The 10,954-nt window shown below is 40.2% G+C and overlaps 2 protein-coding genes across 2 annotated transcripts; one reads left to right on the plus strand and one right to left on the minus strand.

Annotated features, from left to right (window-relative positions):
* Positions 1-2,733: 2,733 nt before the first annotated feature.
* Positions 2,734-4,483, minus strand: LOC307149663 (putative nuclease HARBI1). Its single transcript, XM_079856170.1, has 3 exons — positions 3,560-4,483; positions 3,139-3,456; positions 2,734-2,962 (listed from the first exon to the last, which is right to left on the minus strand). The coding sequence occupies exons 1-3, from the start codon at positions 4,291-4,293 to the stop codon at positions 2,869-2,871; spliced, it is 1,146 nt and encodes a 381-aa protein (XP_079712296.1). The 5' UTR covers positions 4,294-4,483; the 3' UTR covers positions 2,734-2,868.
* Positions 4,484-8,893: 4,410 nt separating this feature from the next.
* LOC307148922 (trace amine-associated receptor 13c-like) lies at positions 8,894-9,865 on the plus strand (the record flags this gene model as incomplete). The annotated part of the gene is made up of 1 exon (XM_079854862.1): positions 8,894-9,865. The coding sequence occupies one exon, from the start codon at positions 8,894-8,896 to the stop codon at positions 9,863-9,865; it is 972 nt and encodes a 323-aa protein (XP_079710988.1).
* Between the last annotated feature and the right edge of the window lie 1,089 nt (positions 9,866-10,954).

Below are 10,954 nucleotides of genomic sequence, written 5' to 3' on the forward strand. Positions count from 1 at the left end.
AAACGCTTCAAGTTTCATCATTTCGTCACCTGCGCGTTGGGAAGATGACACGGTACACCAGTGCGGAAGCCCTTCAGTTCGTCCTGGATACTAGCGACGAAGAGTCCAGATTTTCATCAGAAGAGGAGCGCGACTACTCTGATGACGACCGTTTGTATTTTGAAGAGCGACTTGATCCAGCCGTGGATAGAATTTCGGATGAGTAAGTATTTATTCTTACTTGCATTAGTTGACAAGCTATTCAAAACATGAGCTTACATATTATACTGGGTGGACTTGCCATCCAGAGTACTGACATTTTATATCTACCTATATTCAACACGATCTAATGAAAGTGCATATCTATACCATGAATTTAATATCTCGTACCATTTCAATGTTAAAAATGTTTTTTTTTTTTGTTTTTTTTTGCGTACATATGCTACACCCCTTGGTTAGGAAATTTGTATTTGTATGTGTAGCCTAAATTTTATGTTTAGATCATTATGTATGAAAGATAGAATTTAGAAATTATTTTAGAAAGTAGGCCTAGTAGGTGTTTAGATTATATTTTGACTATATAAATGCTGCCTCATTATCATTAACGATGCATGCTCGCAAATATCAGTTGTAAATGTGTGTAAATGTGCTGAAATGTGTAAATATACCCAGTTAATGAAGTGCACAAATGTGTTAGGCTAATGTTTGCGGTGTGCCTCTCCGGTAATGGCCCATTGACACGCATATAGGCTTATTGCACGCGTCTAAAATTATTTACATCAGTAATTCATTATAGACTAATGCTACTATAGTTATATTTATGTAATAATATTCTTCAACTTTTTTAAAAGGAATGTAGCTTCATCACTACCTCCGCCTGCAACTTGGAGTGCGCTTAGCAACACAGTCAGAAATCAGAAAGAGTAAATATATATTTACCCACTATTTTACAGGTGTTAGTTCAATTTTGTTTATACTTCGTGTTAATAATATGAGCCTGTATGACTTTATTATTTATTTTTGGAGATTGGTTGATGTTACATATGTTTTGTAACTTTTTTTAAAAGGAATGTAGCTTGTTCACTCTCGCCTTCCACTGCAACGAGGACACGCAGCAACAAAAATCAAAAAGAGTAAGTACATATTTACCTACTATTTTACAGATGTTAGTTACATTTTGTTTATATACTTAGTGATGATACAAATGTAGCCTATATGTGCCTGTGTGGCTTTGCAACAAATGTGTTGTTATGCATGCACAATATAACAATTATTGATTGGTAATGTTAATATAAAAGGTCACATATATGTAATATATGGTCACATTTGATTTGCTTAGAGCCCGCATCAACGGGGCATAAGCATTTACTGTGAGATACCTGCCTTTACTTTTGTTTTTACAAAATTACAATAAAACAGATTGAAAAACAAAACATTTGAATCTCCTCATTCTTGTTCAGGCTGCCTCACTGATGGCCCATTAACACTTGGGAGAGCGTCTATGTCACACCCCTGGTCTGAATCTCATTAATATTGATGACCCATTACCACTCCCACGCATAAACCTCTTCTGACAAAAAAACTGTTTTACAATGTTTAAATCAATGTAGTGTTTCATGTGAACAATCAGGCAGGATGATTTTCACATAATTTTGAAGCTAGAACTCAAAGGGACAACATCAATTAGTCAAAAGTCTTGTGGACACATATTTATTATGTGTTTTGTGTTCTTAAATCAGCAACTTTCATTTTATTTTTTTCCAATAACCACGCATAAACATTATTCTCTTAAAAATACAAACATCTACATGCACGTTGCTCGCATATTATGGTAGCCCTGTTTGTGCTATATAGAGTGAATTTACACCTTTGCCATTAACATGTTTATAAATAACTGAAAAAAGCACAAATATCAAGGCATGTCAGAACATCTCAAGGACCCCAAAAACAGCTTGGTCCCCAGAGGGTTAAGACATAACAATTATTTCAATAATTCAATTTATTTAGAATAATTCGTTTTTGCTTTGTGCAAAAAAATTACAAATAAGTACATGCATTTATTTCACACAATTTTAATAGAGTTTCAACACATTAATTAAATGGACAAATGTGATGCTATTTAAGTAATTAAGCTGATGAATCACATAATTCAAAATTGCACTCACAGCTGTATATAAAGGAAAGACAAAAGTTGCAAATTGTTAAAAAATGGATGCAAAAAGAAAACCTAACTGGTCCAAGGAAGAAAACCTTCTTCTAGTGCAGTCAGTCCTTAAATGGAAGGATGTGATAAGAGGAAAATTCAGTCCGACTTTAACAAGCAAAGAAAAAAAAAAGGCATGGCAACAGATTGTACTGACAGTAAATGCAGCATTTCCTTGGACAAGACGTTCAGCAGAGGATTGTGAGAAAAGGTGGTACAATGTGTTGTCAACAACACGCAAGGAAATTGCAGCATATAAAGAAAGCATGCGAGCCACAGGTACATTTTATTTTAGCTTATTAAACCATTTTATATTAAATGATTGTCTCAATGTGGTCAGCAGCTGAGTTCTTGTCAAACAGGTGGGGGCCCTCCATGTAAACCACTGTCTGAGATTGGCGAAATAGTAGAGGAGATACTTGGAATGGCCAATCCCTCTATTTGTGGCATTCCAGATGCCCCAGACCCTGCACTTCTCAAATTGAAGGAGTTACAAAGATGGTAAGAAGAAAATTATGCATGTAAAAATGTATATATGTAATGTGCCATTTTAATAAATTGATAGTATTTCAATCACCACATTGAATTGAATAAACATGTTTGCACTGTTTAATATTTTTTGCATGTGAATGTAGTGTGGATAATTCTGGAGCCGGTACATCAGATGCATATTCTCCTGTATCATCTCAGGACATCTCCCTGTGTCCTCCAGATGAGCCTTCTGCCTCACAAGACACTGGATTTGCACAGGGCGCAGCCACTGAGGATGACATTGAGTCCCTTAAAAGAAAAAAGCTCAAATTGCAAATTAAGTTGCTGGAAATTCAAAATGAATATTACTCACTAAAACTGAAAAGAATTAAGAATACTCAATGATTGTACATATGCTTTGTGTAATAAAATTGTGTAAGGAAAAAATTAGTTTGTTGTTACTTATTGTCTACAAGTTTGCTTACCCAAAATGTGAGTTAGCAAAGTAGTCCCTGAGTGATGCTCTCCCCGAAATGATTTGTAATGTGTGTTCGGTGGTATTGTCATCATTCTCATCATAATCATGATCACTGTCATCATCACCATGATCGTCATTTTCATCGTCATCATCATCAAGCAATGGGAGGTTACGAGCTTTGCAAATATTGTGCAAAATGCCACAAGCCATAATAATGCGACAAGCACGCTCAGGTGAATGTCGAATCTCTCCATGAAGGACATGGAATCTTCTTTTCAGCTGTCCAATTCCTCTCTCCACCACTGCTCTTGTTACTTTGTGTGCTCTTCATGATGCAAAAACAATAAAAGAACATAGGTCAGATAAGTCAAGAATGCACTCATTGAACAAAATTGGTATCTTGTCTACAGTTCAGTCCAGTACAGTACCTGTTATAATTGAGCTGCTGTTCCCCTTGAGGTCTTCTGTAAGGGGTGAGAAGCCAATGTTTTAAAGGGTAACCCGAGTCTCCCAGCAGATGACATCCAGGGCGAACATAATTTTGTTCGAATAACCCAGTGAGGCCACTCTGGGAAAGAACCCGAGCATCATGTGTTGACCCTGGCCATTTTGGCACAAGATCGAGGATCTTGTAATTGGCATCAAATACGACTTGAACATTGATGCTGTGGAATCCTTTTCGATTGATGTATGTCTCCTCATTTACAGTTGGAGCAATGATGCGTACATGGGTGCCATCGATGGTTCCAACAACTCCAGGGAAACCCGCAATCCTCATAAAATCTGCTTGGTTTTGCCGTATAGTTTGAAGGTCAGTTGGGAAGTCAATGAACTGCCTTACTATGTCTGGTGTGGTTAGTGCAGCAACAGTGGTATTTAAGACCCTGCTAACTGTGGACTGTGATGGCCCTAAGTCATCACTGGTGCATTGCTGCATTTTTCCAGTCGCCAAGAAACGCAGAGTCATTATAACTTTCATTTCTGCAGTTAAAGCATTGTTTCTTACAGTGGGGGAAGTTATTAAATTTCTGACTAGGTCAGTAACAAAAAGAATACCCTGACGATCAAGCCTGTATCGTTTGATCAACTCTCTGTCATCATATAATTCCAACACATTCTTACGTTGTTGGAAACTGCGCGGCCTCCTCCTCTCTGCTGCCATCTTGTTACTCCTAACTGGTTAGGAGACCTCTCCAGCTCTCTTAAATAATTTAGGAGCTGAGACCTAGTCTTGACACTTAGGAACCTTTATGAATCACACTTATTCTTAAGAATAAGAATAAGAGTAAAATTACGTCATTCTTAGAATTTTGACACACTTAAGACAAAAAATTTACTCTGAGCGGCTTTATACATACGGCCCCAGGCTCCTAAACTCGGTCTCTTAACATCATCTGTACTCTGAACATTAATTCCTGCACTCAGCACATTAATATCTGCACTCAGCACTAACTGCTCTTTATTTTAACGCAGCTACAAAACTGCATCTTTTTGCACTTTACATTGCTGCCATGTAACCCTCGTTACTATTGTCTGTAAATTTTTGTAAATATTCTCAGTTTAACATACATATTTTTTATTATTAGAAATTTTATCTTTATGTTGCTTACATTGTTAATTATTTTTTAGTGTTTTATAATATTGCACTATCTTGGAGTGGACCCTATTTACATTTCACTATTGGTTGTATATTCTGTATATAACTGTGTATGTGACAAATAATACAAATCTTGAATCTTGAATCTTGAATCTCTCTGAACTCCCGTGTGTGAGATACTCGTGCTTGCAGTTCATCCACCTTGTTTTTCAGTGATTGAACATTTGCCAGGACTATTGAAGGTAGAGGCAGACGTCTCTTCCTTGTTAGGATTCTCACGCACTGTCGCATGCCGCCTTTTTTGCCTCTTTTACGTGTTTTTCTTCTGGTCCTGCCATCTTCTCCAGGACTAAAAAGCTGGCAATTATTGTAAGCCATAATGTCCTTAAACAGGGGGGAATTTGCAAGTTGCCTCGACATCAAGCTGCCTGTGTTTAGTTCAAGGAGAAGATCTCGGGTGTATTGAATCCGGTTCGGAAATGTTCCAGCAGCAGAGTGGAATAAAAGTATTAAAACCAGCAATGATATCCCCATCTTCCTTAGAGACATCACGGAACAATATTAAATTGTATTAAAAGTAAAAAATAAAAAGTAAAAGAGCTGCAAACAAACCAAGAGAACTACTCCAACACTCATGAACACAATTACACTCAACTGCAAACACCTGTTGCGAGTCGCCACGTGTGCAGCGCCACCCTCACCCCCTCTCTCTCTTCGGGAGATGAAGCGGAAGAGGACGCCCTTAACCTCGTGGCGTCAGAGAGCGAGGATTGGTCCGGTTCCATCCCCTCCCCCCTCCCCCTCGCTCCAGGAGTCCGCTGGAGTTCGGGCCAGCGTAGAGGCTGAACTTATTCGCCTCCTCACCATGGCGGTCGGTCAACTCGGCCTTGAGTGGTCCCCGCCTCAAGAGTCCGTGCCCAACAGGCTCGATGGGTGTTTCCTTCCTGCCCGCCGCCAAGCGCCAGCGTCCAGAACTGCACCTTTCCTGCCAGAACTCCACACTGAACTCACTAAATCGTGGAAAGCTCCATTCTCCGCGAGACTTCACTCCTCTATCTCCTTGACGCTCTCCCAAGTGGACGGCGCTAGTGAGAGAGGGTACAAGGCCATTCCCCCATGGGGTTTTTTCCCATGAAGTGTTCCCCATCCAAGCTGATCGGGACGTTACATGTAAATCAGCCAGCTGCCGCTTTCAGCACACCGCTGTATACAAGCATCGAGAGCCTCATCGAATGCCTCATACTCAGGTTTGCGAGCCCACTCTGTGCAGCGATCGGGACCAAGAGACCATTCTACCCCTAGCCATGCATGCAGAGGCGTGGGAGGCTATTTCAGGAGTGTCAGAATGGGTGCTAAATACAGTGAAGCAAGGCTATGCGCTGCAATTCGCTCGTCGCCCTCCGCGCTTCCGAGCCCGGACCGAAACGAAAGTGAATCCAGAAGTAGCACACCTACTTCGCGCAGAAATAGCGAAACTGCTGTGCAAAGGGGCTGTAGAACCAGTACCGCCGTCTCAGAGCGAGTCAGGGTTTTACAGCCGCTATTTCCTCGTCCCAAAGACCATTTTAGATCTGAGACACCTGAACAAAGCCCTCATGAGGCATCCGTTCAAAATGATTACGACCAGACAAATCCTCGCGCAAATTCGCCCGAGGGACTGGTTTATATCTCTCGATCTGAAAGACGTATATTTTCAGATTCAGATAATACCCCATCACAGGCCATTCTTGAGATTCGCCTTCGACGGTCAGGTATATCAATACACCGTCCTCCCGTTTGGCCTGTCCCTAGCACCCCGTACATTTATGAAGAGCATGATCGGCTGATTCTAGCGCAGTCAGAGATATAATTGTTATCTCACAGAACGCGGCTTCTCAGCCACTTGGAAAGTTTGGGTCTCACGGTCAACTGGACCAAGAGCTCATTACTGCCCAGCCAGACGACCTCTTTTCTGGGGATAGATCTGGACTCTGTGTCTATGACGGCTCACCTGTCAATGCAGCGCGACGCCGCATTCGATACTTAGCCGCGTCTTTTCAGACCGGCAGCCTCTTTCCTCTGAAAACCTTTCAGAAAATGCTAGGCTGTATGGCTTCAGCCGCAGCGGTGCTTCAGCTGGGTTTGCTACGTATGCGCCCGCTACAACGCTGGCTGAATGCACGAGTACCACACCGAGCTTGGGCTTCCGGCGGTCTGCGTATCAGAGTGACTCAGAGCTGAATTTCAGCACTGGAGCCCTGGACAGCGGCCGAATGGTACCTAGGTTGGGGTGCCCTGTTCGAGGGCAGACCGGTCTTTGGCCAATGGTCAGACCAGGAGAAATGCCTTCACATAAATTGTCTGGAGATGATGGCGGTTGAGAACGCGCTGAGGCACTTCCTCCCACACCTACGGGGTTACCATGTGCTGATTCGCACGGACAACATGTCAGTGGTAGCCTACGTGAACCGCCAGGGCGGTATCAGATCCAAGAATCTCAATGCTCTGGCGGAACGTTGGGAGACACTGCTTATGATTTATGGGGATTAATAAAAAAGGAGTGAGTGGATTTTTATCACTATTGGGTGGTTGTGTACACACACTGCCAACACACATTTATGTCCAAACAGCATGCAAAAGTGAATTTTGCATAATAGGTCCCCTTTAAAATAAACTCCATGTTTTCGGTGCTGATGCGGTGGTGACGCGTTCATGTAAACATGCTGCCAATAACACACATAACAGCTGTCACAAAGAACCGGCAAAAGTAATTATTATGAATGTGTCAAATATATCAATGAGACATTTTAATGGAATAACTAATGGAATAATATTGTTAAATTCGCTGATAATCGGGTGACCAGATCGCATGAGTTCATGAGCTATGAGTTCACGCACAACTCTCTCATTCGTCGTGGCGTTACAACATTTCGTCTCGTCTCGTTTTGGTCAACGAAAATGAAGAGACATTTTAGCATAGTTTTTATTTTGTAAACCACATTTAGTCTTGTTTTTATTCGTCAACAATATTGCATTATACATTTATTTTAGTCATCGTCACATGACCAGCATTTACGTTGCGTCTTGTCTCGTTTTCGTCAGGTGATAAAGGTTCGTTGACGACAATATTTCGTCATAATTTTCGTTGACGAATGCAACACTATTTGCTGGCTCCTTTCAGCCTTTCGGATCCTCCCTCATTGGCATCACCTAGCAACTTGGATCTGCCTGGGGCTTCCAGTTCGCTAGCTCCGCCAAAAGATGTCATTCCCCTGGCTTTATCTCAATCCTCTGAGCCCGTCACTCCACCATGGCCCATCGACCAGTCGACTCCACCTTGGCCCCTCTCCCCCTCGGCTCCACCTGGGACCGTCATCCTTATGGCTTCACCGGGCCACCTCACCCCTCCGGCTCTGCCTTGGTCAGTCCATTTTCTCTTAATTCAGGGGTCTCCAGTCCTACAAACTTTAGCTCCAACCCCACATAAACACACCTGCTAATCAAGGTCTTACTAGTCAAATTAGAAACTACTAGGCAGGAGGGTTGAGGCAAGTTGGAGCTAAACTTTGTAGGACAGTGGCCCTCCAGGAGCAGCATTGTACACCCCTGTCTTAATCTAAGCATAGTTTAACCAAAGCTGTCAAAGGACAGATCATAGTTTATAAGGACAAATTGTGGTCATAATTCAATTTTGACTAAATGAATTATTCTATTCTGCCTTTGCATAACAGTCTAATAATATTTCAAAGCTCCTTTCATGAGATTATTTCCAGGGACATAAATTGGTGGTAGCCCTATACTGGAAATGTGAAAATATCCAGATTCAATCTTTAATTTTTATTGTATGTTAACATGAATATTATTTTGAGTAGAATGGAAGGTGATGGATTGCTCTTACAGTAGTGCACTTGCCTGCTGTTTGTTAGTACAGATGCTGTCTTACATAGGCAGAATGTAAGAGTAAACTAGCTTGATTATATTCGCTAATCCACTATATTCTATAGATCAGATTGAACAGGTCTATGCATATTTAACTAGTGGGTGGATTTGAGGGGTTGTATTGTTGAATGGGGTGGTCGCTGTGATTTCTGTACGTATAAAACTGAGTCGTGTCAGTGACAAGGACCAGGGGGCTAAACTAACAAGCATCCTCACACAGAATCTATCCAACTGAGGAGTGACAAACATGGAAAATCAAACAATCCAATACTGCTTTCCAAACAACAATTTGTCTTGTACCAGAAGTGTCCGACCTGAAGCAGAGTACATTATTGTGTACACTTTCGTCGCTGTAACATCAGTGTTCACCGTGTTTCTGAACCTGTTGGTGATCATCTCCATCTCGCACTTCAAGCAGCTCCACACTCCCACCAATGTGCTGATCTTCTCTCTGGCAGTGGCTGATCTGATCGCAGGACTGATTATCATGCCAGTGCAGGGAATGACACTGATTGAGCCATGCTGGTACTTTGGAGAAAGATTTTGCTCACTATTCCTTCTTATTCTTTATGTTGTTGTCGATGCATCTCTTGGTAATATGATTATTATTTCTGTGGATCGATACATTGCTGTGACTGACCCTTTGCGGTATCCAATAAGAGTCAATAATAACAGAGCTGTTGTTTCTACTGTTGTAAACTGGTTATTCTGCTTCTTTTATTCGTTTTATCTGTTGTATGAATTTTTACTGTATCCAGAGGGGAACCACACATGTATTGGAGAATGCATACTTGTTGTTACATTGGAAAATCTTCTAATAGATGTTTTTGTTTGTTTGGTGTCTCCTTGTTGTATAATTATTCCTTTATATGTGAAAATCTGCTTTGTAGCAAAACGGCAAGCTAAGCATTTAAATTCAGTCACAGAAAAAAAGGCCAAATCAGAAAAAAAGGCTGCAAGAACCTTAGGGATTGTAGTACTGGTTTATCTTCTTTGCTGGATGCCGTACTACATAGTTACTCTTTCTTTTGGGCATGACGAAAATGACACTCTTATAATTAACGTAATGTTATGGATGATGTGCATGAATTCCTGTATGAATCCACTTATATATGCAATGTTTTATCAATGGTTTAGAGTGGCAGTAAAATACATTCTGACACTGAAAATATGTGAACCTTCATCGGCATACTTAAATCTGTTCCCAGAAGAGAAATGATCACTTACACTCTTGCATGAAGCACAATTGTAAATTTCATCTGTCTATGAATGTAATAGTTAGGGTTCTTGTGTTAAGCACTTCCTTATCAAACATTAGATGACACCAGAATCTGTGCAACACCTATGTTTGTGAATAGTTTAAATATTCTGCCTATTATGTATACATTGAGAACATGAACATGTGTGAGTAACAGTGAGTAACATTTTTGCTCTCTTCAAGAGAGCAAAAAAAAAAATATATATATATAGGTTCATTTACATATATAGTAAATTTCATGCACAATGGTAATACAGCACCGTTTACATTTGACTTATTAAAGATATAGATTTAAAAAAAAACTTTTATTAAAACTACTAATCTTAAAAAAACGGGTTTAAACCACCTTTAAAAAATCAGGTAATTTAATGAATGAATAAACTGAATGAAGCATTTATCTAGCTCTTCTAGACACTACTGTACACTCAAAGGATCAGTCTCTCTTCTCAACCTCCACTAGATATTTATCTGTGAAGTGAATAGAAGTGCATATCCAACAGTGACCTGAGAGTCTGAACATAAACATCATCATCATCATCATCATCATCATCAAATCAATATTTGTCTTTATCCTTTATCCAACACCGGTATGAACTTTTTGTTTCTTTTTCTTCCTCTGGTTTGCTCACTGGAGGAATAAAGGATTAAAGAATAGATAAACATACTATCTCTAATCTTATCCGACAAAATTAGTACTTTAATATTGCAGTAATGATTAATCAGTTATGACTGATACTAACTGTTGCATTTACAAAAATATATTTATACAATAATACTTTAGACCCCTTTTGCGCCGACGTCACAGTTACGTCACGGCGCTAGCTGGAGGCAAAACAAACGGACAACTGGAGGCGGCCAATACAAACCAGCACAGATTCGGCTACATAATAAGGAGCTTAAATTATTATTATTGTTATTAAATGTCATCTTGTTGTGTTTTTGGGTGCAAGAATCGACGGAGTACAGGCTCCAATTAGAAATTTTATTGCATAATGTTTTCTAAATTATTGTGATTATTTGTGAATCATATGATTGTAGGCCTATACATTG

This window comes from Squalius cephalus (genome assembly GCF_949319135.1).
Source record: "Squalius cephalus genome assembly, chromosome: 21".
Classification (NCBI taxonomy): domain Eukaryota; kingdom Metazoa; phylum Chordata; class Actinopteri; order Cypriniformes; family Leuciscidae; genus Squalius; species Squalius cephalus.